This window comes from Neovison vison, chromosome 3 (assembly GCF_020171115.1).
Source record: "Neovison vison isolate M4711 chromosome 3, ASM_NN_V1, whole genome shotgun sequence".
NCBI classification, from domain to species: domain Eukaryota; kingdom Metazoa; phylum Chordata; class Mammalia; order Carnivora; family Mustelidae; genus Neogale; species Neogale vison.
In genome coordinates this window covers 213929753-213954973 of record NC_058093.1, presented here as the reverse complement: position 1 = coordinate 213954973, position 25221 = coordinate 213929753, and the positions used below count along the sequence as shown (strand labels likewise).

Here is a 25221-nt window from a genome sequence, read left to right as displayed (position 1 = left end):
TCAGTGGTGTGGAGCCCCACGTTGGGCTCCCTGCTCAACATGAAGTCTGCTTGAGGATTTCTCTCCCTCTGCCCCTCCTCCTGCTGGTGCTCTCTAAATAAATAAATAACCCCCCCCCCAAAAAAAAATCTGATAAAGGGCTGTTATCCTAGACATACACAGAACTCTTAAAACTCAGTAAGAAAATGAACAGCTTTCTTTCTTTTTCTTTTCTTCTTAAATTTTATTTGACAGAGCACAAACAAGAGTGGCAGGCAGAGGGAGAGAGAAGCAGGCTCTCTGCTGAGCAGGGAGCCTGATGCGGGGCTCGACCCCAGGAGCCTGAGATGACCCAAGGAGAAGGTAGCTGCTTAACCAACTGAGCCACCCAGGGACCCCATGAACAGCTTGATTTAAAAAATGAGCTAAAGGGGCGCCTGGGTGGCTCAGTGGGTTAAGCCGCTGCCTTCGGCTCAGGTCATGATCTCAGAGTCCTGGGATCGAGTCCCGCATCGGGCTCTCTGCTCAGCAGGGAGCCTGCTTCCCTCTCTCTCTCTGCCTGCCTCTCTGCCTACTTGTGATTTCTCTCTGTCAAATAAATAAATAAAATCTTTTAAAAAAAAATGAGCTAAAGACAGTAACAGATACACTCCTGTATCCTGACAGGTACACTCCTAAGCATATGAAGAGGGGCACCTGGGTGGCTCAGTCAGTGAAGCATCTGCCTTTGACTCAGGTCATGATCTCAGGGTCCTGGGATCGAGACCCTCATTGGGCTCTCTGCTCAATAGGGAGCCTGCTTCCCCCTCTCTCTCTGCCTGCCTCTCTGCCTCCTTGTGATCTTGGTCAAAACTTCAAAAAACTCACTTTAAAAAAAGTAAGTTCATGGCAACAGAAAGTCTTGTTCATTGCCACTGGGAATCCAAAATGCTATATCCACTTTGAAAGACAGTTTGGCAGTTTCTTAGAGAACAAAGCAACCTCTTACCCTATGACCCAGCAATCATACTCCTCAATATTTACCCAAAGGAGTCGAAAAAGCATGTTGACACAAAAATGTGCACGTGGATGTGTAGAGCAACTTTATTCCTTCTTGCCAGAATGTGGATAACAAAAGAGAAATACACTGTCGCAAATGTAAAATTTGTGACCAAATTTGACATCAAGATGTCCTTCACTGGGTGAGTGGGTAAAATAAACTGTGCTTTGCCCAGACGATGGAATATTATTCAGCACTAAAAAGAAATGGACTAGCGAGCTGTGCAAAGACATGGAGGAAACTTAAATGTGTATTACTAAGGGGAAGAAGCCGATCAGAAAAGGCTCCGTGCTATCTGATTCCAACTATAGGACGTTATACAAAATGTAAAATGATGAAGACAGCAAAAACTCAGTAGCTGCCAAGGATCAATGGGAAGGGAGGGGTGATTTGTAGAGCAGAGAGGATTTTCAGGCCAGTGGAAATATTCTGTATATCACGGTGGTGGTGCACGTCACATCTGTCCAACCCAGAGAATGTGCAACATGGCCTTTGGGTGTTAATGTATCCATGTAGGCTCATGGATAGTAACACGGGGACCTCACTAGTGGGGGATGTTGGTGATAAAGGAATCATCCCTGCCTGTGAGGAGGGAGGAGGCATATGGGAAATCTCTGTATTTTCTTCTCCGTTTTGCAGTGAAATGAAAACCGCTCTGAAAAAAAAAAAAACTTTTCAAAACATTTTTAAAGATTTATTGATTTTAGAGGGATGGGGAGGGGCCAACAGAGGGAGACAGAGAGGGAATCCCAAGCAGACTCCCTGCTCAGCAGGGAGTAGGTGGCAGACTCAATTCCATGGCCCTGAAATCATGACCTGAGCTGAAATTGAGGTGGATTGCTCAACCAAACGAGCTACCCAGGTGCCCCCCAAAGAGTTTAAAAGTTTAAAAAATTTGTGGACAGGCTCTCCCTCTGTTTGTGCGTGTGTCTGTGTGTGCGTGCACATGTGTGGGGGGGTGGCAGCCTTGGGGACAGCCCTGCTGGGAGGAGAACTCCAGGGCTGCTGTGACCACTCACTGGTGGTGGCACCCCCTGCCAGGAGTGTGATTTCAGCCTCTTGGAGCAATAGTGGGAGGTGCCACTGGCCAGGGAGGGCCGGAAGCTGAACTGGCAGAAGATATGGAACATGGGCCCAAAGGCAACCTGGGGTTCCTCATGCAGTCAGTCGCTGAGAAGACTTGGAAGCTGGGGTGACCTGGTCTCTGTAAAGAAATCTGTGGGCCGGAGTCCAATACTGCCTCAAAGTCTGCCTGTGTACGTATTCCCTGAAACTGAGACACTGGCTGAGGAGGACACATTGCTGAGGCAAGAAGGACAGTTAGAGAAGATCCAGAGCAGGGCAGGTAGGATGGTGGGGAGTTTCTGAGACGCTGTCACCTGGGGGGGGGATGAAAAACAATGGCAAGTGGGAACTAAACCCACCATTTCTTCAAAAATCCTGCTGTTGGGGCACCTGATTGGCTCAGTCGTTAAGCATCTGCCTTTGGCTCGGGTCACGATCCCAGGATCCTGGGATGGAGCCCCACATTGGGATCTCTGCTCCACGGGAACCCTGCTTCTCCCTCTCTCACTCCCCCCCTGCTTATATTCCTTCTCTCACTGTCTCTGTAATAAAATCTTTAAAACAACAACAACAAAAAGATTTGAGGGGTAGAGGGGCAGAGAGTACCTCAAGCAGACTCTGAACTGAGAATGGAGCCCAATGCAGGGCTTGATCCCATAACTCCAAGATTACAACCCGAGCCACAACCAGGAGCCAGATGCTTAACTGACTGAGCCACCCAGGCAGCCCAAATTTTAACTTTTTTTTTTTTTAAGATTTTATTTATTTATTTGACAGAGATCAGAGGTAGGCAGAGAGGCAGGCAGAGAGAGAGGAGGAAGCAGGCCCCTGCTGAGCAGAGAGCCTGATGCGGGGCTCGATCCCAGGACCCTGGGAACATGACCTGAGCCGAAAGCAGAGACTTTAACCCACTGAGCCACCCAGGCGCCCCTTAACTTCTTTTTTAAAAAAGTAGTGGACGAGGGGCACCTGGGTGGCTGCTTCTCCCTGTGACACTCCCTCTCCCTCTCTCTCTCTCAAATAAATAAATTAAATCTTATAAAAAAATGAAACAGTATAATCATTTGGGACAAGTTTTTTATATAGTTTTGTTTTTCTTATATAGCTAAACATACATTCACTATTTTAAAAGCTTTTGTTTATTCATTCATTCATCCATCCATCCATCCATCCATTCATTTATTCATTTTTTTGGTGGGTAGCAAAGCAAGGTTTATTGAGTGATAGTAAAGCTTATTAACCAATAGAGTACAAAGCTCCCAAAGAGGGAGGGGACCAGAGAGGGATGCCCTTAAAGCTTTTATTTTATTTTATTTTATTTTTTAAGATTTTATTCATTTGACAGAGATCACAAGTAGGCAGAGAGGCAGGCAGAGAGAGAGGGTGAAGCAGGCTCTCTGCTGAGCAGAAAGCCCAATGCGAGGCTCGATCCCAGGACCCTGGGATCATGACCCGAGCCGAAGGCAGAGGCTTTAACCCACCGAGCCACCCAGGTGCCCCTATTTTATTTTATTTTAAAGATTTTACTTATTTGACAGAGAGAAACAGTGAGTGCACAAGCAGGCAGAATAGGCGGGAGAGGGAGAAGCAGGCTCCCCACTAAGCAGGGAGCCCAACATGGGGCTCAATCCCAGGACCCTGGGATCATGACCAGAGCTGAAGGCAGATGCTTAACTGACTGAGTCACCCAGACACCCTAAAGCTTTTATTTTTTATTTATTTAATATACATATTTTTAATTTATTATTAACATATAATGTATTATTTGCCCCAGGGGTACAGCTCTGTGAATCATCAGGCTTACACACTTCACAGCACTCACCATAGCACATACCCTCCCCAATGTCCATAACCCAGCCACCCCATTCCTACCCCCACCCCCACCCCCGCAACCCTCTGTTTTGTGAGATAAGTGTCTCTTATGGTTTGTCTCCCTCCCAATTCCATCTTGTTTCATTTTTTCCCTCCCTACCCACAACACTCCACCCTGCCTCTCAAATTCCTCATATCATGGAGATCATATGAAAATTGTCTTTCTCTGAATGACTTATTTCTCTCAGCATAATACCCTCTAGTTCCAGCCACGTCGTTACAAATGGCAAGAGTTCATTTCTTTTGATGGCTACATAGTATTCCATTATATATACACACACACACACACACACACACACACACACACACACATATATATATATATATATATACACCCCACATCTTTTTTATCCATTCATCTATTGATGGATATAGGTTCTTTCCATAGTTTGGCTATTGTGGGCATTCCAAAGCTTTTATTTTTCAAGTAATCTCTACTCCCAAGATGGGGCTTGATTTCATGACCCAGAGATCAAGAGTCACACACTCTACCACCTGAGCCAGCCAGGTTCCCCTAAACATATATTTGCTATTAAACTCAGCAATTTATTTACCCGAAAGAAATGAAAACATTTGTCTATATAACAACTTATACAGGAATATTTATCGCAGTTTTATTTGGGATGGCTGAGATTCAGAAACAGCCCAAAATGTCCATCAACAGGGAAATGGTAAACAAATTATCATACAGCGAAATACTGCTCAGCAACACAAAAGAATAATATAATACATGTGGCAACATGCATGAAGCTCAGAAACTTTTGGGAGCAAAGCCAGACACAAATGCATACATATAGTATGGAATGACATCAAACTCTAAAAAAAAAAAAAAGTAAATGTGACCTATTATGGCAGTTGGCATGTCACTGGTTGCCTGGGTCTGCATGTGGGGGGCCTACAGATGACAAAGGGGTAGATTTTGGGGTGATGCGAATATTCCACTTTGAGTGTAGTGTTGGTTTTATTTTTTTTATTTTTTTATTTTTAAAGATTTTATTTATTTATTTGACAGAGAGAAATCACAAGTAGATGGAGAGGCCGGCAGAGAGAGAGAGAGAGGGAAGCAGGCTCCCCGCTGAGCAGAGAGCCCGATGCGGGACTCGATCCCAGGACCCTGAGATCATGACCTGAGCCGAAGGCAGCGGCCTAACCCACTGAGCCACCCAGGTGCCCCTAGTGTTGGTTTTATAATGTATGCCCTTTTTTTTTTTTAAAAGAGGTGAGGTTGGGGAGGGGTGGAGGCAGAGAGAATCCCAAGCAGGCTCCAAGCCCAGTGTGGAGTCTGACATGGGGTTCGATCTCACAAACCTGAGATCATGACCTGAGCTGAAATCAAGAGTTGGATGCTTACCTAGCTGAGCCACACAGGTGCCCCAAGATTTTATTTTTAAGTAATCTCTACACCCAACACGGGTCTCAAACTTAACCCTGAGATCAAGAGTCACATGTTCTACCGACCGAGACAGCCAGGCACCCCCAGAAAATTTTTTTCTAACAGCCCTCCTCAAACTAAGTCAAGCTCCCTAGTCTGTACACACTTTATTTTATTTATTTATTTTTAAATTTTTAAAATTTTTTTAAGGATTTTATTTATTTATTTGACAGAGAGAGATCACAAGTAGATGGAGAGGCAGGCAAAGAGAGAGAGAGGGAAGCAGTCTCCCTGCCAAGCAGAGAGCCCGATGCAGGACTTGATCCCAGGACCCTGAGATCATGACCTGAGCTGAAGGCAGCGGCTTTACCCACTGAGCCACCCAGGCGCCCTATTTATTTTTTTTTAAAAGATTTTATTTATTTATTTGACGGACAGAGATCAGAGGTAAGTAGAGAGGCAGGCAGAGAGAGAGGAAGGGAAGCAGGTTCCCCGTTGAGCAGAGAGCCCGACGTGGGGATCGATCCCAGGACCCTGAGATCATGACCTGAGCCAAAGGCAGAGGCTTTAACCCACTGAGCCACTCAGGTGCCCCGGTAAGCACTTTATAATCTGCATTACCTGTCACTGCATTTCCCTGAGTTTGTGATCCTTTTTGTTGGTTTCCTCTAGACAGGGAGCTTACCAGCAGGTCCTGATGCCACCTCTCTTGGCTCACCATGGATTGCTAAGCACTCAGCACCATGGCTGCAAGTAGTAGGTGTTTAGTATGCACTCATGTTATGGGTGCTTATGCCTTCGTGGCTCAGTGCGTTAAGCCTCTACCTTCTGCTCATGTCATGATTCCAGGGTCCTGGGATCAAGGCCCGCATCAGGCTCTCTCCTCAGCAAGGAGTCTGCTTCCCTCTCTCTCTCTGCCTCTCTGCCTACTTGTGATTTCTCTCTGTCAAATAAATAAATAAATAATCTTTTAAAAATAAAAAATAAAAATAAAAAGCACTCATTAGACAAATGAACACAGGAACTAGGGAATGCCGGAAGCCAGGACCCTTGGCAGGAAGCAAAGGAGACAGCAACAGCTGAATCTGGGCCCCCACCATACCTAACAGAGCTACAGCTCTGTGGACAGGATGACTTCTGGGCCTGTCCACTTGGGGCCCTGGCTCTGCCGGGGGAAGTTGAGTCTGTGCAGTTCCTCGGAGATCTCCAGGAAGGTCTTGCCTTTGGTCTCAGGGAGAAAGAAGCCAGTATAGATGGCCCCACAGACACAGAAGGCGAGGAAAGGCATATAGAGAAAGTGGGACAAGCCCTCCTGTAGGTGTGGAGAGACCCGGAGACCTGCTGTGGCCCAGTTCAGCCGCCAGACGGAAGGCTTCATGACAGGTGGTGTTAAGAGATTCGTCCCTCTTGGTTCAGATGAGTCCCAACCCCACCAGCCTCCTGGTGGAGGATGGAGACCTCCAGCAGGGGCTCTGCTGCCTACAGAGGTAAAACCTAAGACAGGGCCCCGGTGTTTGGGGGAGACAGGGAAGGCCTACCTTGATGAAGGGAAACCCCAGCCCGACCAAGAAGAGCAAGGTCCACACGAGCGCGCCGCCAACCATATAGGCAGCAGGTCTGGCCTTCTGGTCAAACAGCTCCGTGGCCAGGATCCCTGTCACTCCGGCTAGAAGGAGGAGCAGGGACAGGGGGCTGCCAGCCAGAGCTCCCAGCCCAGCCTCCCCCCCACCTTGTCCCTGACATGGGAGTGGGGACCCCTTGTCCTCTTCTCTGGCCATTCCCTCCCAGAAGCCTCAGCGCAGGTAGGCTGGGGGGAGGGGCATGCAGGTGACACAGCATTCACAACCACCTGTGATGAACACAGACAATTGAGTTCCTTCTGCAAAGCCAAAGCCCGGTGTTCCTTGGGCTCACTCACCGGGGCCAATGCCAAAGCTGAGGATGAAGGCAAAGATGCAGGACATGGCCAGGTAGGGCATCCAGGAGAAGGAGCTCTGTAGTAAAGGGGCAGAGGGGGTGCAGTGAGGTGGAGATCAGGCTGTCCCAAATTGCAACACTCGTGCCCTCTCCGTCCCCATCCCACACCAGCTACCTGCAGGCATAGGGCCACGGTGAAAATACTTCCCCAGCAGGTCATCAGGCAGTACCCTCCTATCAGCAGCACGCGGCGGCCGGACCTCTCAATCAGCACACACTGCAAAGGAAGGGAGCCTTGGTCACTGACCCCTGCACTGGAAGCAGGCTTCCCTTGGTTTAAGGGAGAGCAGCGGGAAGATGGTGGGGGGGGGACTGTTAGGAGCTGTTGATTGCTTCAGGAGATTAAGGCATTTTTTAAGATTTTTGAGAGAGAGAGTGTGAGTGAGCAAGTGAGAGAGCAAGCGCAGCAGTGGGGAGGGGCAGAGGGAGAGGGAGAAGCAGGTTTCCCGCTGAGCAGGAAGCCCAATACAGGGCTCAACCCCAGGACCCTGAAATTACCATCAGATCCGAAGACAGAAGCTCAAGTGGCTGAGGCATCCAGGCGCCCCTATTGATGTTTTAATTATTAATTTGGCCCCTCCCCTTCATTCAGTTTCCTCATCTCAAAATGGTGTGTTAAGTGCACAGTCAGGTCAACAGTTGTTCAATAAATGCTAGCTAAGTCGCCCCATTTGAACATAGTGACCTGGAGTGGAAAAGAGCTCAAGGTAGTGGACTTCAGTCACTGCTTCCCCCCCACCGATCCCCAAAGTCTGGTAGAGGGTCAACCCAAGCCCATGACAAACTCACACTGAGGCAGGCTGCAAGCAGCTCGCAGCTCCCAGTCCCCAAGACTGCGTACTGGACCTTCCCCTCGGGGATCCCCGCCGCCTGGAACACTGAGGAGGCGTATGCGTACACCTGGAGACAGAGAGCAGAGGGCCAGGCTGCCAGCGGCCTGCAGTCTGCAGCCTCCTGTCCCAGGGAGAGGGGAATGAAACACGGTCCTCACCGAGTCGTTCCCGCAGAGCTCCACGGCACTGCCCAGCACCACGAGGCTTGTCACCTGCCTCCGCAGGCCGCGATCTTGGAACAGCTCCCACGGACGCCGGGTGCGCTGGCCCTGGCAGGCGACCCGCTCCTCCTCCAGTTCCTCCAGCTCCCCCGCCACGTCTGCAGTGCCCCGCAGCCGCTGCAGGGCTGGGGCAGGGGTAGAGGGCATTGAGCCCCATCCGTCCCTCTTTGGTCCCCCATGGTGAGCTCCCACCCCCAACTCTGTTCATCCTCTCCCCCGGCCCCCTGATCATATGGGGATGATCTTCCCCTTTCCCTGTCATTTCAGGGCATCACGGACCAAAAAAGGCTTTAGGAGCTCGGGGTTCTGCAGAGACATCAGACTGGACACAACTGCAGCAGATTGCCATTATCCAATGTCCCCAGTTCTCCATCCTCCCCTGCATCCAGGCCCTCTGCTAGATGACTTTTGCAGTGGCCCCAGCCAAAGGGGCAAGTACCTATTCTGCCCCTTGACACTGAGCTGTGTCATATGACTCGCTCTGGCCAATAGAACGAGGTTGTAGGGAGGGTATGCAAATTCCAGCCCGAGCCTTAAGAGACCTTGCTCATTTCTCCTGCTCTTCTACCACCATCATAAGAAGGTGTGGCGGGGCTAGCCCACCGGTCCCAGGAAGAGCAGAGATGGCCCAGCTGGGACCCTCCTAAATTAGCCAATGCCCAGCAGACTGTGCAAGAGACCAAGACCCGCAGAGCCACCAGCCTGGTGCAGACATCAGCGAATCCCAGGGAACTCAGAAGCTTCAACTAAGGGATTGCTTCTTTGGCTTGCCACTGAGGTATGATTATTAGGCAGCAACAGAAAACTGATGAATTAACAGGTGCAGGTGCTACCATACTAGGATCTGTAATCTATGGTACAATTCCAGTACCAGGCAGAGATGGAGAGGAGGCTGGAAAAATGGACACCTGGGTGGGTAGGAAGGGCAGTATTGCAGAAAAAGGAAAACAGATCTCATGAACTCCTGGGCTCTAGGGAAGAGATCCTTATGTGGTGAAAGCATGAACTGATTGCTTTTCGCTGATTATTCTAAGCTTACTGTAAGAAAAACATGAGGGAGGCTCAGCCAGTTAAGTGTCTGCCTTTGGCTCAGATCATGATCTAGCCTGGGATTGAGCCCCGCATCAGGTTCTCTTGCTCATCAGGAAGCCAGCTTCTCTCTCTCCCTCTGCTCGCCAAACCCCCTGCTGGTGCTCTCTCTGTGTCTATCAAATAAATCAATAAAACCTTAAAAAAAAGAGAGAGAAAGAAAAACATGACCTCAAACAGACCTTCAGAGAGAACAAGATTTAATTAAATTTAACTTATTCTGGAACTCAATAGGTTGATTTAATTTTAGTTTAATTTGTCTTTTAAGACAAAACAAAACAAAAAAACCTTCTTCTCATCCCGAGCCCCACCAATTAGCAAAAAGACTTTCATGTGAAGTTACAGCCTGAAAGCAAATATCAAATCCAGGGGTGCCTGGGTGGCTCAGTTGTTAAACGTCTGCCTTTGCTCTGGTCATGATCCTAGGGTCCTCTGATTGAGCCCCACATCAAGCTCCCTGCTCCGCGGGAAGCCTGCTTCTCCCTCTCCCACATCCCCTGCTTGTGTTCCCGCTTTCACTGTGTCTCTCTCTGTCAAATGAATAAATAAAATCTTTGGAAAGAAGGGCTGCCTGGGTGGCTGAGTGGGTTAAAGCCTCTGCCTTCGGCTCGGGTCGTGATCCCAGGGTCCTGTGATCGAGCCCCATATCGGGCTCTCTGCTCGGCAGGGAGCCTCCTTTCCTCTCTCTCTCTGCCTGCTTGTGATCTCTGTCTGTCAAATAAATAAATAAATAAATAAATAAAACTTAAAAAAAAAAAAAAATCTTTGAAAAGGGAAAATAAAGGAACTCCTGCATGGCTCAGTGGGTTAAACCTCTGCCTTTGGCACAGGTCATGGTCTCAGGGTCCTGGGATTGAGCCCCTCATCAGGCTCTCTGTTCAGCAGGGAATCTGCTTCCCCTCCCTCTCTGCCTGCGTCTCTGCCTACTTGTGATTTCTTTCTCTGTGTTAAATAAATAAATAAAATCATTTAAAAAGAAAAAGAAAAAAAAAAAAAAGATCAAGTGCAGAGCCCTGCCAGTGAGCCATGAACTCAGGGTAATGATCAAATTAAGGGTGTGGTTTAATGCCAATGCGTCATAGACACTCCTGGCAGGAAAAGGCGCATTTGGGGGACTTAAGGGTGTTGATCCCCAGCAGCCTACCATGCCCCAAATTCCGTCATTCAGTCTCAAGAGGGAAGCATGTCCCAAAAAGACTTTTGGGTATGGCTTTTGGGCACATCAATCAAATACATAGAAAAATCACATCGTTTCTCAAAGAATTCTATTGACAAAAGCTCCACTACACCAGATGAAAAGGGAACGAGACAACTGGAAATGTAAAAACTTCTGTACCTCAACTTTCTAGGAGTATATTTGCAATGCCCTCTTCAGAAGGTGTCAAGGTTGGATATCTCAGAGGGCAGAAGCTAGAACCACGGGACACCACGGCCTCAAAGCCCCTCCCAGGGGACAGAGCCAGAACTTGATCATGGAACATTCCCAACCTGCAAAGCAGGGAGATTTGGCAGCATTTTCCGAGGGGCACCTTAGCGTTAAGGACTGGTGACTGCTTGACTCCTCCTCTTTGAAATGAGGGTTAGGGGCACCTGGGTGGCTTGGTGATTTAAGCCACTGCCTTTGGCTCAGGTCATGATCTCAGGGTCCTGGGATCAAGCCCTGCACTGGGCTCTGCTCAGCGTGGAGCCTGCTTCTCTCTCTCTCTGGCTGCCTCTCTGCCTACTTGCGATCTTTCTCTGTCAAATAAATAAATAAAATCTTAAAAAAAAAAGAAAGAAAGAAATGAGGGTTAGTTCTGGTTATACTGTCCTACTTTCACCATTGTGTGTTGAGTTCAGAGGAGCAGAAGACTTGTGTTGTTAGTTCCTAGGTCTCTGGATCAAGAGAAGCCACACAGAGACTTGATGTGATCTTAAGATCCTGGACTGCAAGACAGATGCCATGACTGGGTGAGACGAGGGGTTCCGGCTGACACTGAGCATATTTCGCATAGGGAAAGGATATCAGTAATAGCTGTGATCACAATGGCGAGCTGAGAAGATGCATGAGTGCGCGCTGGTCCTCAGCTTTCTCTAAATGGACGTCCCTTGCCATGTGAGAGGATAGGCCATTGATCTCTCCATCCCTTGACTTTGGATTCAGTGACATGGCTGATGGGCTGTTCACGGGCATGGGGAGCACACATGTGCAAAATACTCGTGCAACTAGATCTGCTTTCTTGGTCCTCTGCCATCACTGTAATAAGAACATTCCCGGGGCGCCTGGGTGGCTCAAGTCATGATCCGGGGTCCTGGGATCGAGCCTGCATCGGGAGGCCTGCTTCTCCTCTCCCACTCCCCCTGCTTGTGTTCCCTCTCTAGCTCTCTCTCTCTCTCTGTCAATTAATTAAATAAATAAATCTTTAAAAAAAAAAAAAAGGAGAGAGAGAGAGAGAACATTCCCAGGCAGGCCCACTGGTACCAAGAGAGAGGAGAGAGGCGTGTGCGGTAGAACTGAACGGGCTGTGGCCCGGACCAGCCTGGACTGGCTCATCGGCCGATTCCCAGACACCAAGAGCTGCTGGCTGAGATCAGCATGCAGCCTGCCCAGCAAGTAAATGAGTAGAAGACGCCCTAATGGATTATGTTAAGCCAGAGACTTTTGGTATTGCTTTTGGGCATCATTATCATGGCCATAGCTAATGAATCAGTCCATCAGCACCCAGGTGACACAGTGTTTCATCCTGCAAATGCGGTAGAGGGAAGGGCTCTCCTTTGGCACCGTCACGCTGTTCCTGGATGTCAGGGGTGGGGTCTGCTCTGTCCTGCAGCCTTGGCACTTAGGACAGCCCCTTGGTAAAGAGGCTTTTTGGTTTTTTTTGTTTTTTTTTTAAGAGATTTTATTTATTTATTTGAGAGAGTGAGCGAGCATGGCGGGGAGGAGCAGAGGGAGAGGGAGAAGCAGACTCCCCGCTGAGTGCAGAGTCAGAGGCTGGCTCTATCCCAGGACCCTGAGATCATGACCTGAGCCAAAGGCAGATGCTTAACTGACTGAGCCACCCAGGTGCCCTGATAAAGAGTTTTGAAGATGGGCATCTGGGGGGCTCTGTCAGTTAAGCATCTGCCTTTGGCTCAGGTCATGATCTCAGGGTCCTGGGATCGAGCCCCACATGGGACTAGCTGCTCACAGGGGATCCTGCTTCTCCCTCTCCCTCTGCTCCTCCTCCCCGCTTGTGCCCTATTTCTCTTTGTCTCAAATAAATAAATAATATCTTTAAAAAAAAAAAAAAGACTTTTGAAGAGATGGGTGGATGGCACAAAAGTGAAGGACAGTTTTTTCCTGATAAAGGAAACCCAAGAAATGGGGATTCACATGCTCTGGACAGATGTGTCCCTGTGTCAAGGGTGGTCTGGGGACCTGAAGTCGGGGACTCACCCACCTGCCAGGCAGGCCTCGGTGTCTCCACGGTCAATGAGTAGGTAGCGTGGGCTCTCAGGGAGCAGAGGGAGGGAGGCAAGCTGGAGCAGCCCAGGCATCAGGCAGCTGGCCAGCAGCAGGGGCCAGGCCTCTGGGTCACCCAGGAGCTCCCTGGGGAGGCAGAAGAGAGGAGGGACCAGGTGCTTCCTTGCCAGGACCCTGCACACTTGCCCCGTAATCCCCTGCCCTCCCCACTCCCCCCCCCATCTCCCTCCACCCAGTCCCCTGCCTGTCTGCCCTCTCAAGGGCAGAGGACCTGTATTACTCTTTGCTTCTTTCTAACCAGCTCTGGGTCCGGACACCAAGATCCCTCCCATCCTAGGTAGGATCCCAGGATAAGGCAGGGCCACGGCCCCACCTTATCCATAGTGACTCCTCTGCCCAGTCTTTCCAAACCACACTGAGGGGTGGTTTGACTAATACCCGTTTTGTGTATCGGCCAGATGGGTGTGGATAGGATTTCAGTACAAAGAGGATTTCTTAATTCAAAGAAGCAATGCCTTAATACACTTAGTGGATTGAAAAGAAATTTAGGCAAGGGCTTTTTCTGGCATCCTTCAAACCACTCAGGGCACAGGGAGATGGAGTGCTTACCTGAGTCCAACCACCTGACCTATCACGATCCCCAGGGCAGTGAAGATGGCTGGGGTCATGGCCACGGCTCCTCGGAGTTCCTTGGGAGCACTTTCTCCCAGGTACATGGGCTGGACATTCATGCTCAAGCCTAGACATGTGCATAGCCACGGGGCTTCAGAGTACTTTCTTTCCCAGGAAGAGATAACTAATACAGACAGAGACCCCTGGCTGTGTAAACAGTAGTAAGTCAAGAGGGGATTTGCTGATGGGTGTCTCTAAAAACCCAGGTAGGGCGCCAGGGTGGCTTAGTGGGTTAAGTGTCTGCCTTTGGCTCAGATCATGATCCCGGGGGTCCTGGGATCGAGTTTGGCATCGGGCTCCCTGCTCATCGGGAAGCCTGCTTCCCCCTCTCCCGCTGTCCCTGCTTGTGTTCCCTCTCTCACTGTGTCTCTCTCTCTGTCAAATAAATAGTCTTTGGGGGGGGGGAAGCCCAGGTAAATATGCTTCCACACATGACAAGCCCTAGAAACTGAGGAGCCCCTAACAGGCTACTCTGCCTCCACAGGGACAATCTGAGAACTCATCCTGATATCTTTGTACCTTAGCTTGCCAGGAAGCTCCTGGATTATATTGTGGCTCAAATATGGGGCCTCTGTTAGCACAGGCTTGGGGATGTTCGTATTCACAGCCCTGTACAACTTTGCCAACTTTTGATGTCCATTTTAAGGGTTCGGTTATATGAGCCTTTTGAGATAAACCATCTTGCAAAATAATCATTTTGCAAAAGGAGAGGTGGGCGTGAAGGAAAAGTGTGAAGAACGAGAATGCATGAGTGGATGAAATTAATCAAGAGAACACAAATGAATAAATGGGCTACATGACTGAGTAGGAATAGGGAGGCAGGATGGGCCACCCGCCCCCCCGCCCCGAATACCTGCACTGACTCCCATGAGCAGCCTGCCCAGCACGATCATCTCAAAGGAGCCTGTTCGGCGGCTGAAGCCAAACAAGGTGGCCGCGGCCACCACAAAGACGTTATTCACCAGGAGAGACTTCTTCCTGAGGGGAAGTAGAACGCAAGCAAGAGAGGCTCAGGTTCAGTCTGGGGGAGGGGGGACTCTCCCCAGGGACCCCTCTTTGCAGCTCCAGCTGGCCCCAATCAGACCTGTGTGTGCGCATGTATGACCTGCATCAAGAAGTCTAAGCTAGGGGCGCCTGGGTGGCTCAGTCGTTAAGCCTCTGCCTTCGGCTCAGGTCATGATCCCAGAGTCCTGGGATCAAGCCCCACATTGGTCTCCCTGCTCAGCAGGAAGCCTGCTTCCCCCTCTCCCACCCCCCTACTTGTGTTCTCTCTCTCTCTCTTGCTGTGTCTGTCAAATTAATAAATAAAATCTTTAAAAAAAAAAAAAAGAGTCTAAGCTACACAGACAGAAATGCCCATGAGCCAGTGTGCCTAGGACCACATGTGGTGTGCCTTGAAGGGCATACTCCCACACCCCTCCCTCTCCAACATACTCCAAGTGCCTGTCCTCTCTGCCTACACCATGGCTTGAAATGACAGTATTTCCAGATGAAGCATCACTTTCCTCCCACTCTTCTGTAAGATGAGGGGCCTGACATCTGATTTCTCCGACTCAATCAAACCATAGAGAAGAAGAGCGGGGCTTTCAGAGTAAGGGAAGAGACACCTGGAAAGCCAAGTACCGCTCTCTCACATTTTCTCCCATGTATTATAGTCACTTTTCAGAACTTTCAGGATGGCAGGGTGGCCCATGGCTAGTTCGGTGGGACAGTCTGCAGCCCGGGGAGTGGCCACTAGAAATGTCAGCGGCTTAACCGTGCCGAAGCTTCGACTCTGGGATTCCTGATACTGAGCGCGGAAGCGCTGTCACACAGGGTACTCGGGAGAGCCGGCTTCTGCCGGGGAAGCTGGATCCTAGAGGAGGCCAGTGTTTTGCCTAAAGCCAGTGGCACATTGGTGAGGGAATAAAAACTAATCTATATTGCCTGGGTCTAGAGAATGTAGAATGGCACAGATTATAGCAAACGTTGCCCGCGGGGGACTCCTGCTGAAAACCAGATAAGGTTGCCTTGGTGCTGTAAATTAATAAAGTACTTTGGGGGTGGGGTATTTATTTGGTAAATGCATTTTGCTCCTTTTCCATACACAGACAACACCGAAAACGTTTGGCTTTCTCCTAGCAGGGGCAGAATTACACCTTTACTGACCTGCCTAAGGACAGAGCAGCTCCCCACCTCAGGCCACAGTCCCTTCCATAGGGTGTCTTGCTGCCCCACTTTTCTGATGATTTTACACTGAAAGGATGGGGACAACGGGCACCAGAAGAGTCCACTGTCTTGTAGGGCACAAGCATGGCAAAGACCAGAAGTTTCAAGCCGCCGCATCAGGGAAGTTCCTGAGGCTCGCTGGACTAACGCCCATCAGCCTATTTCCACCAAAGGGCATGAGAAATCACTGCCCTCCCTCTAAGAAGGATGATCAACTCTCAGAGAGTTCGTTCAAATTTTGGAGAGAGAGCACGGACCACCCTGGGTGTCATGCTTTCACACACAAACCAGGTGATTTGAAAACCTGGCGGCTTCGAGGGGAGCTCGAACACGGACAGTACACGGACAGTGTTCTCCAGTGGGTCCACGCGAAGTGCAAAGCGCTCTGCCACTCGCCCCTTTAGACCTAAGAGAGCCTATGGTGCTCCAAGTGACAGCGGCGGGTGTCTAAAAGGAGAGTCACAAGGCAAGACCTAGAGTTTTGGAGCAAAGCCACTCTCCTTCAATGAATTATCAACCTCTTAATTAGAAATAACCTTGGACTTGTCAGTAGTGCCTACACCAGACTCTGGGACCCCTTGTGGCCGTGTATCCATCACACACTGTGTCCCATAGGACAATCCTTCGCTAAGGTAGGGTGTGCCTAGTAGCACTTAGTCACTATTTCAGTGATGCCCCATGTGGGCCCCAAAGGTTTGCATGAGCAAGTTACTCATGTCGGCATGCCTACTTGACCACTCTGCCTGCTTGACCATTCTGCCGCCCTTCTCCCAAGGCACCCCAGGGGTCAGAGCTAATTCCTTCTCTTTTGCAGGAAGAGCCTAAATTTACCAGCAGACATGGAACTAGACGCCAGGAATCCTCCCTCCCTCAGAGCACAAGGCTCCTCCCTCTACCAAATCGGCTTGGAAATGTGACTCTGTGATGAAACTTCTGGCAGGGTAGGAGGCTGGGGCAGTTGGGCGGGCCTGGGCCTGAGCCCCTAGGGGCTGTTCCTTCTCCCACATTCCTCAGCCTACAGACTGGGGCATCCCCTTATCAAGGGTACACACAGAAAGCACTTACCTTCCCAGCAGGACAGCCAGGGGCCCAGCAAGCAAGGCTCCAAAAAGGCCCCCCAGGGGGTACAGAGACACAATGAGGGACCACACAAACAGAACCAGGTGGTTGGGCAGTGGCTGGCCGGTCCGCAGCCACCACGTCTCATTGATGAATTCCTGAATGGGCTTTGGACAGAGATGCCAGTTAGCCTCCCAGGAACAGGCCCAACAGGCTAGGTCTTCTCCCCGACAGGTCTCTGCCTCTCCAGAGCAGGCACCCAGGCTTCCTCCAGCCATATTGCTCCCTGGCTGTGGGGGCAGGGACAGAGTCTCCTGAACTCCTACCCTGTGAGTGCACCAGGCAGGTCTCCTTCACATATGTCTCCGGGAGCCTAGTGCTGGCCAGTCTCTGTCTGCCCCACAGAGTCCACGATCACCCCCCGGGGCCCTGGCTTTCAGCCCAAGAACCCAACCTCAGGGCTTGCATCAGGGGGCCCCTCGCTGACTGGCTTTCTGTGGGACTTTGCCAATGGTGAGCACCAGTAGGACATGAGAGAGAGCGGGGGGTGCCTGCGTCCAGGTCATCTCAGGCTGGGGGGGGTCCCCTCAGGCCAGCTGTGACACTCAATCAAACATCACCGCTCTTCTCAAGGGGTCCTATGCCACACATCTCTTTCCTTCCGGTTTCAGTTACTGCTCCTTCCACGTGTCCCTTTGGGGGCAGGCGTGGTAATGACTCCGGTGTCAGTGAGCTCTCCCTGGTCTTGTGTGCTCTCTGCCACACTCAATCTGTAAATTGTCCCTTGTGGCATCTAAACCTACCTGACTTATCTGGACTGTACCACCTGCTTCCCTGGGACCCCGATTTTGACAGCCCTTAGAGGTATTCATTAGATACATGTCCCTCTGTTCGCTGTTTACACTCAGAATTAGGACCAGAGAGGTGAAAGGACTTGCTCATGGCTTTAGCCACAGGTCAGGGCTGTAGAGGGTGGTCAGGACACCCCAGTCCTCCACCCCCAGAGCTGCAGTTCTAGCTAAGTGAACAGAGGCCACAGGGTGAGGAATGACTGCACTTGGGCAAGTCCCAGACACATTTCAGGGTCTGACTGGTCTCAGGCCTCCCAGCAGGATGTGAGGGAGGATGTGGGGAGGGCAGCGGGTTGAGGGGTTGGACCAGTTCCCCTCGGGTCAGGCCGGCTCAGGGTAATGGGTGTCAGCCTGGTGCCTCCCAGGTCCCTCCCGGGAAAGGACCATCTAGGAGAGCTGGGAATCAGGCCCAGCCTCTCCTGCCCTTGGCTGGAAATTCATTTGGTGGATTAGGAGTCTCTGAGGCCAAGAAAGTCCCTTGGGCCAGGTCAACACCATGTGCTGGGGGCACAAGGACGACTCAGACACTAAAAGCAGTGTCCCACACAACCGGCACACAACCTCAGTGGGGACAGCCCGCTCGAACGGCTGGGGAGAGAGGGGCAACTTCCACTTGGGGTTGGGGGTCTGCTGTCGAAGGAAGGTTTCAGGATGGTGATGGTGTTTGGGTGGTCCTTGAGGGGCTTCTGCAGGGGCAGCAGAGAGGGCTTCCTAAGCAAAAGATGCTTAGAGAGAGAGCTGTGTGCATTTGGGGACCTGCATTTAAATTGCTTTGCTAGTGGGGTTCAGGGAATGAAGGCAGGGGACGGGTAGATAGGTTCTGATCTAAGAAGGCTTTGAATTTCAGGCGGATGAGTCTGTTCTTACTCCTATAGGCATCGGGGAGCCACAGAATGTTTCTGGGCAGGGGAGTGCCTTGGTCAACTTTCAAGGCCAGTGAAGAGGCAAAGCCAGGGGTCCAGGAAGGAGAGACAGGGCCTGAACTGGAGTCATGGCAGAGACACAGGGAGAAATGGCTAGTCAGAGGTAGTTAGGAAGGGCTCGGTATTTGGGGGCAAGGGGCCGAGTCAAGGCTGGTCCCCCGCTAGGCAGACAGTAGAATTATCCGCTGATATCAGGGACCCAGGAGGACATCCAGGTTCAAGGGAGGATGTAGAGCTGGGTTTGAACCTGCATCTGTAGGACCTGTGGGCCATCTCAGTGAAGGTGGATGTGTGTGTGTGTTTGGGGGGAGTACCACAAAGTGGATGCCGGCCCAAACCCCACAGCAGGCAACTGTTAGCCTTCCCCCGCACCTACCAGGATGGGGATGGCAGGCACAGAAAATACATACCAAAGTCGGGGCATTGATGATGGAGAGGTTGTAGCCAAATTGAAAAGTACCACCAATGCCAGCTGCACAGGTGGTCAGGAGCAGGACCCTGCCCTGAATCTGAGGAGAGAAGGGAGGACACAGAGTGACCTTTAATAGCCTCCACCTCCCTCCCAGGGCTGCAACCTGCCAATCATAGCACTGCAATCTAGTTGAACTATGCAGTGATGTTTCCACTTTGTAGATAAGCCAACTGAGGCAAGGAGAGGAGGGGTTATCTAGGTCACATGGCTGGCGGGTAGCAGAGGAACCCCAGTCTCTGCTCTCGAGTCCCAGGCCCCACTGTCCCCTCACCCTCCACCCTCTCCCCCATTAGCCTCTTCCCAAAAGAGACAATAGGTCTGTGGCCCTCTGTGCCAGGCTGTCCCTGGGCAGGCCTGCCTGCTGTTGTTCTGGGGCACAGTGCTCTGGGCTGGGGCCCCAGGAGAGTGAGGCTCTGCCCCTAGCAGGACTAGAGCTTCCCAGCCCCAGTGGCTGGCCCCAGCAAAATATTCTCCAACAGAGAGGCTGCGCCTCCTTCTCTCACTTGCCAGCCTGTTTCATAGTAAGGCTAACAGAAGGGCCACATGGATCTGTATGTGTGGGCACTGGTGGGGCATATGAAGTAGCAGAGAGTAGCCACAACTGGTGGCCGTGCTTGGGTCCCACTGCCAACTCTGCCCTTCCTCCCTTGTCCTGAGTCACTTCATTTTTTTTTTTAATTTAAAATTTTTTAAAAGATTTTATTTATTTATTTGACAGACAGAGATCACAGGTAGGCAGAGAGGCAGGCAAAGAGAGAGAGAGGAGGAAGCAGGCTCCCTGCTGAGCAGAGAGCCCGATGCGGGACTCGATCCCAGGACCCTGAGATCATGACCTGAGCCGAAGGCAGCGGCTTAACCCACTGAGCCACCCAGGCGGCCCTCTGAGTCACTTCTTTACTGGACCTGGAGATGATCATGCCTACCTCCAGGGTGGGGATAGGCAGCCAAGGTACACATGTGCCACACATACTTGGTACAACAGAGGACAGTTTTCATCCCCATGCAATACCCTTGAAGATGGAGAAAGAACTCTCCAGAGCACCCAGCCATGAGAGCTTAATGCTAAGGTCCTGTCCCCTTAGGTCAGTTTATTTTTTAGGGATGCTCAAATTTTTTTTTTTAAAGACTTTACTTATTTATTTTTTGTGTATGTATGAGAGAGCACAAGCAGGGGGAGCAGCAGGCAGAGGGAGAAGCAGGCTCCCTGCTGAGCAAGGAGCCCAACTGGGGACTCGATCCCAGGACTCTGGGATCATGACCTGAGCCAAAGGCAGTGGCTCAACCAACTGAGCCACCCAGGCGTCCCTCTCTTCTAGTTTTTAATGACAAAAAACAACATGTTTATTAAAATGCTCGAAAATTTAGTATATGCTGAAAGTTCTCCACTGACCCAAAGGCACAGCATTGAACTGCTCCTCTCAGATACTTTCCTAGGCATGCACAAAGTAGTTGACTACACAAAAATCAAAACATTGATCTTTTCCTAGTAAATCATACTGCCTGTCTTGTTCTAGCAGATCACCCTGCAAATCTGAAATCCTACAAGTCAAATGTATGACTTTTTAAGTAATCTCATACCAGTTTCATGGCGAAAAGATGTTTGGCTAAAGATTTCCCAAAGAACTTCCAGAACCTGATGACTATTTATTCATTTTATCAAACACCCAGTGCCTGTCCCAGCTAGGAACAGTGCTAGGGAGCAGACCAAGCTGGGCAAAAAACTGATGTGCTTTCTCCATTTGGTGAGCTATCATGCTGACAACGGGGAAGCTGAGGAAGGGGCTCTGGGGTGCAGGATCTTGTCAAAGATCTTGCCACAGGTCTAGAGACAGATCCATCAGAGGACCTGCCCACAGTTCCCTAAGGCCTAAATAACTTCCTTCTGGAAGCCAGAAGAGGGAGCCAGGCGAGGGCCCAGGACTCCGTCTCACTAGAGTCACGTTGAAGCTCCACGTGGGCTGCATGGACGTGAGCGGTCCACTTAGAAGATCTGCAGGGAGCAGCAAGAGTGGGGCGCCTAGGTGGCTCCAGCGGTTCAGCTCAGGTCATGATCCCAGGGTCCTGGGATCAAACCCCTGCTCAGCAGGGAGCCTGCTTCTCCCTCTCCCTCTGCTTGCTGCTCCTCCTGCTCGTGCTCTCTCTCCCTCTGTCAAGTATATAAATAAAATCTTAAAAAAAAAAAAAAAAAAGGAAGCAACAAGAGGTGGCTGGCTCAGTTGGATTAAGATGTGACTCTTGGGGCACCTGGGAGGCTCAGTGGGTTAAGGCCTCTGCTTTCGGGGACGCCTGGGTGGCTCAGTTGGTTGGGCAGCTGCCTTCGGCTCAGGTCATGATCCCGGCGTCCTGGGATCGAGTCCCACATCGGGCTCCAGTCCCACATCGGGCTCCTTGCTCAGCAGGGAGCCTGCTTCTCCCTCTGCCTCTGCCTGCCATTCTGTCTGCCTGTGCTCACTCTCTCTCCCTCTCTCTGACAAATAAGTGAAATCTTAAAAAAAAAAAAAAAAAAAAAAAAAAAGGCCTCTGCTTTCGGCTCAGGTCATGGTCCCAGGGTCCTGGGATCGAGCCCCGCATCGGGCTCTCTGCTCAGCAGGGAGCCTGCTTCCTCCTCTCTCTCTGCCTGCCTCTCTGCCTGCATGTGATCTCTGTCTATGAAATAAATAAATAAAATCTTAAAAAAAAAAAAAAGATGTGACTCTTGATCTCAGGGTTGGGGTTTGGGTCCCATGTTGAGTGCAGACATTAGTAAAAAAAATAATAATAACCTCCCCCCCCAAAAAAGAGAGAGAGAGACACACACACACAGACACAGCCCATGGGGCAGAAGATGTTGGCAGGTCTTCAAGATAGCAGTTAATCTTTTTTAAAGATTGATTGATTTAAGAGAGAATGAGCCAGAGGGACAGAGGGAGAGAGAATCTCAAGCAGATTCCATGCTGCACGTAAGCCCCACGCAGGGCTTGATCTCAGGACCCTGAGATCAGAACCTGAGCCGAAACCAAGACTCAGAAACTTAACTGCACCATCTAGGCGCCCCAGGAAATTGATTCACCGAGATCATGCATGGAGATTGCCTAGTCCTGTGCCTGATCATGAAAAGCATGACAACATTAGCTATGCCAGTGATTACCAATTCAGTGAACAGATATTTCTTGCCTCCCTAGTGTGGACAATAAGCCAGCTGTTCCAGGTGCTACTGATATAACCATGGAACTGGCGACAGAATCCGTGACATCACAGAGCCTTCTTTCCATTGGAGGAAGACCAGCAATAACAAAATGAACAAGGAAAACACAAAGTATGTAAGCTGGTGTAATGCAGAGATAAAGCAGGGAAGGGTGTGAGGGAATGTTTGGAGAGTGTGGTCTGAGAATAGGCCCTGTGAAGGTGACATCTGCCCAAGGATTTGAAGGACACGGGGGAATGTGCCATGCAGGTATCTGAAGGAAATTAGTGCAGGCTGGCAGGGGAGTGGGAGGACTGGGGGTCTGCAGCCACAGTTCCTGCAGACGGGTGACCCCATGCACCGCTGCACTGGCCTCCTGGCCATTCCTGCACGTGACCTCCAGCTTATGTTCCCCAGAGCCCAGCACCTAATTCCACTGGACAAACAAGCACCAGCTACTTTTATACACGGACACTTCCGCTAAACCTTCTAGAGTGGCTGCGCCGGTGCATTCACGGTGGTCTGCAATCCCTCGTCCGAAACACCGGGTCCGGGCGTGGTTCGGAATTCAGAACTTTCCCGATTGCAGGACGGCATTGAGCACGTACACACTTCTCTAGCATTCGCTACGACACCGGGTTTGCGATTCAGAACTGCCGCTGCCGTCGCCACCCGACCCGACGCTCAGGTGCGCAGAACCTAGGGTGACGGAGTCTTTGCTGCAGGACGCCAGAAATGTTGGGGAAGCGCATGCGCACTAGGCATGGTAGACACGCTTGCCACCTTAGCGGGCCCCCCCGAAGCGGATGCGCAAGCGCAGTGGGTGTTGAGGGCAGCCCAGCGCGCCTCTGGGTAGAGTGCGCGCCCTAGACACCTGCGCAGGCGCAGAGAGCGGTTGAGGGGTATGAGGCGCTTCAGGCCGTCACCTGGGAACGAGACCCAAAAGGGCAGGTGGTATATCTTCCTCCATCCCGCCCTTTCCGTAGCTTTGAGGCTGAAAAGCCACACACTCCTTGGTCGACCGAGTCTGGGGCCCGTCTCTGCCAACCGGAAGGGAACTGTGATCCGAGGTCACCATGGCCTATTCCTTGCAGTTGCCCCGGGAAGTCCCAGCGAGCTCCAGATTCACCCGAAACCCTGTCCTGGCCTCTAGTCCCTTTTCCTGCTGCCGCCTCCGGTGTGATGCCGGTCCCTGCCTCGTTCCCCCTCGGACCTCCGCCACTGCCCCTCCTGACCCCTCTCCCCTGCTTCCTTTTACCCTCAACAAGCCCCCCCTGCCAACCACCAGAGCACGGGAAACCCCACCCCTGCTCCCCCGGACATCCCCACCCTCCCCCAATCCAGGTGTCCCCTCCCTTGACCCAGTGGAGGGACAGAATCAGAAGGGACTGAAGGGCAGACCCACCAGTCTCTGGAGCGCTCTCATCCGTCAGTCCTGGCAGAGCCAGTGATTTGGGTGCAGAGCGGAGAACCGGTTTGGGGTTGATGGCATGAGAGGCTGACCCTTGGAGGTGAGGAACCACAGGGTCCACTGGACCTGGTTAATCTTTTATTTCGCAGGGCTTTTCAGAGCCTGCGTGGAATCCAGGACGTGGATAAAGGCCAAATCGAACCAGACTTGGCAAAGACACTCTTTGTGGTCATAGAAGCGTATACCCGAAAATGACCTTAGGAAGCCCTTTGAGAAAAGACTGTGATGGGACATAAACAGAACGGAGACTGCAGTATCTTTCTTGCTCATGCCTGGTTTTTGTTTGATTTTTGCTGCTCTGAATTAAAAATAATAATAATAATACATTAATTTTTTTTTTTAGAGACAGAGAGAGAGAGGGCTCGAGCTCGTGAGAGTGAGGAGGGGCAGAGGGAGAGAATTCCAAGCAGGCTTCCAGCTCAGCACCCGCCCAACTGGGGACGCCACTGCAAGACCCTGAGATCATGACTTGAGCCAAAATCAAGAGTGGGTTGTTTAACTGACTGAGCCACCCAGCAGTCCCTGCTGCTCTGCTCTAAAAAAAATTTTTCTAAAAATATTGGAACGCATGGTGGCTCAGTCTGTTGGGCCTCTGCCTTAGGCTCAGGGGACGATCCCAGAGTCCTGGGATCAAGCCTGAGTTCCTGCTCCCTGCTCAGCAGGGAGTCTGCTTCTCCCACTGCCTGCTGCTCTCTGTGCTTGTGCTCTCTTTCTGACAAATAAATAAATAAAAATCTTTTTAAAAGGTTTTTCTAGGGACGCCTGGGTGGCGCAGTTGGTTAAACGACTGCCTCCGGCTCAGGGCGTGATCCTGGAGTCCTAGGATCGAGTCCCACATCAGGCTCCCAGCTCCATGGGGAGTCTGCTTCTCCCTCTGACCTTCTCCTCGCTCATGCTCTCTCTCACTGTCTCTCTCTCTCAAATAAATAAAATAAAAAATCTTAAAAAAAAAAAATAAAATAAAAGGTTTTTCTAAAAACACCATGCGTTATTAAGGAAAAATACAATAAAGTAGTAGCAGTTGCTAATTGCATGTGTTTTCTGCACCTGTTGCAATGATCATATGGGTTCTACTGTACTGCTTATGAGCTCAGCTACATCAAGAATTTCTAAGGGTAATTAATCCTTTAATTCTTAGGATAAACACAACTTGCTCATAGTGTTGTCATTGTTGGTTTCAGTTGCTAATATTTTATTTAAATAGATTTCTTTTTTTGTTGTTATTTAAAAAAAATTTTTTTTTTCCCCTGCAAATAGCTGTGCTGGTCACCTAGGGCTTCAACATATTTTGAGGTGGGTCACTCGTTGGGCCTGCTTGTATCCACCCAGGGGTAGGTGGTCACCGTGTGCCCATCTACCCTACTCAGGTATCCATTGCGCAACTTGGTTGCCTAAAAGCGGCTTCTACAATAACCTCAGTGTAAGGACCTATTTTTTATTTTTATATTTTAGCAAGAGGCTTTCATTGAAGTTAAACAAAAACCTTGTTGTTTAACCCTTAAACTGTTCCTGC

General features: G+C 50.6%; 1 protein-coding gene across 1 annotated transcript; it reads right to left on the bottom strand.

The window, feature by feature from the left end:
* Positions 1-1923: 1923 nt before the first annotated feature.
* Positions 1924-23719, bottom strand: SLC2A11 (solute carrier family 2 member 11). Its single transcript, XM_044243799.1, has 13 exons — positions 23643-23719; positions 19013-19111; positions 16835-16995; positions 14415-14539; positions 13499-13628; positions 12867-13015; positions 8296-8483; positions 8094-8204; positions 7420-7521; positions 7246-7321; positions 6866-6993; positions 6430-6639; positions 1924-2397 (listed from the first exon to the last, which is right to left on the bottom strand). The coding sequence occupies exons 1-12, from the start codon at positions 23661-23663 to the stop codon at positions 6439-6441; spliced, it is 1491 nt and encodes a 496-aa protein (XP_044099734.1). The 5' UTR covers positions 23664-23719; the 3' UTR covers positions 1924-2397; positions 6430-6438.
* Positions 23720-25221: the final 1502 nt, after the last annotated feature.

Excerpts from the sequence above, each read along its gene's own strand:
- SLC2A11 (XM_044243799.1), bottom strand. The coding sequence starts at position 23,663 with ATGAGAGCGCTCCAGAGACTG. Across the intron at positions 19,112-23,642 it reads TGAGAGCGCTCCAGAGACTG|ATTCAGGGCAGGGTCCTGCT; the intron begins GTGGGTCTGCCC and ends TTCTCTCCTCAG. Across the intron at positions 7,522-8,093 it reads TGCTTGCAGCCTGCCTCAGT|TGTGTGCTGATTGAGAGGTC; the intron begins GTGAGTTTGTCA and ends CTTCCTTTGCAG.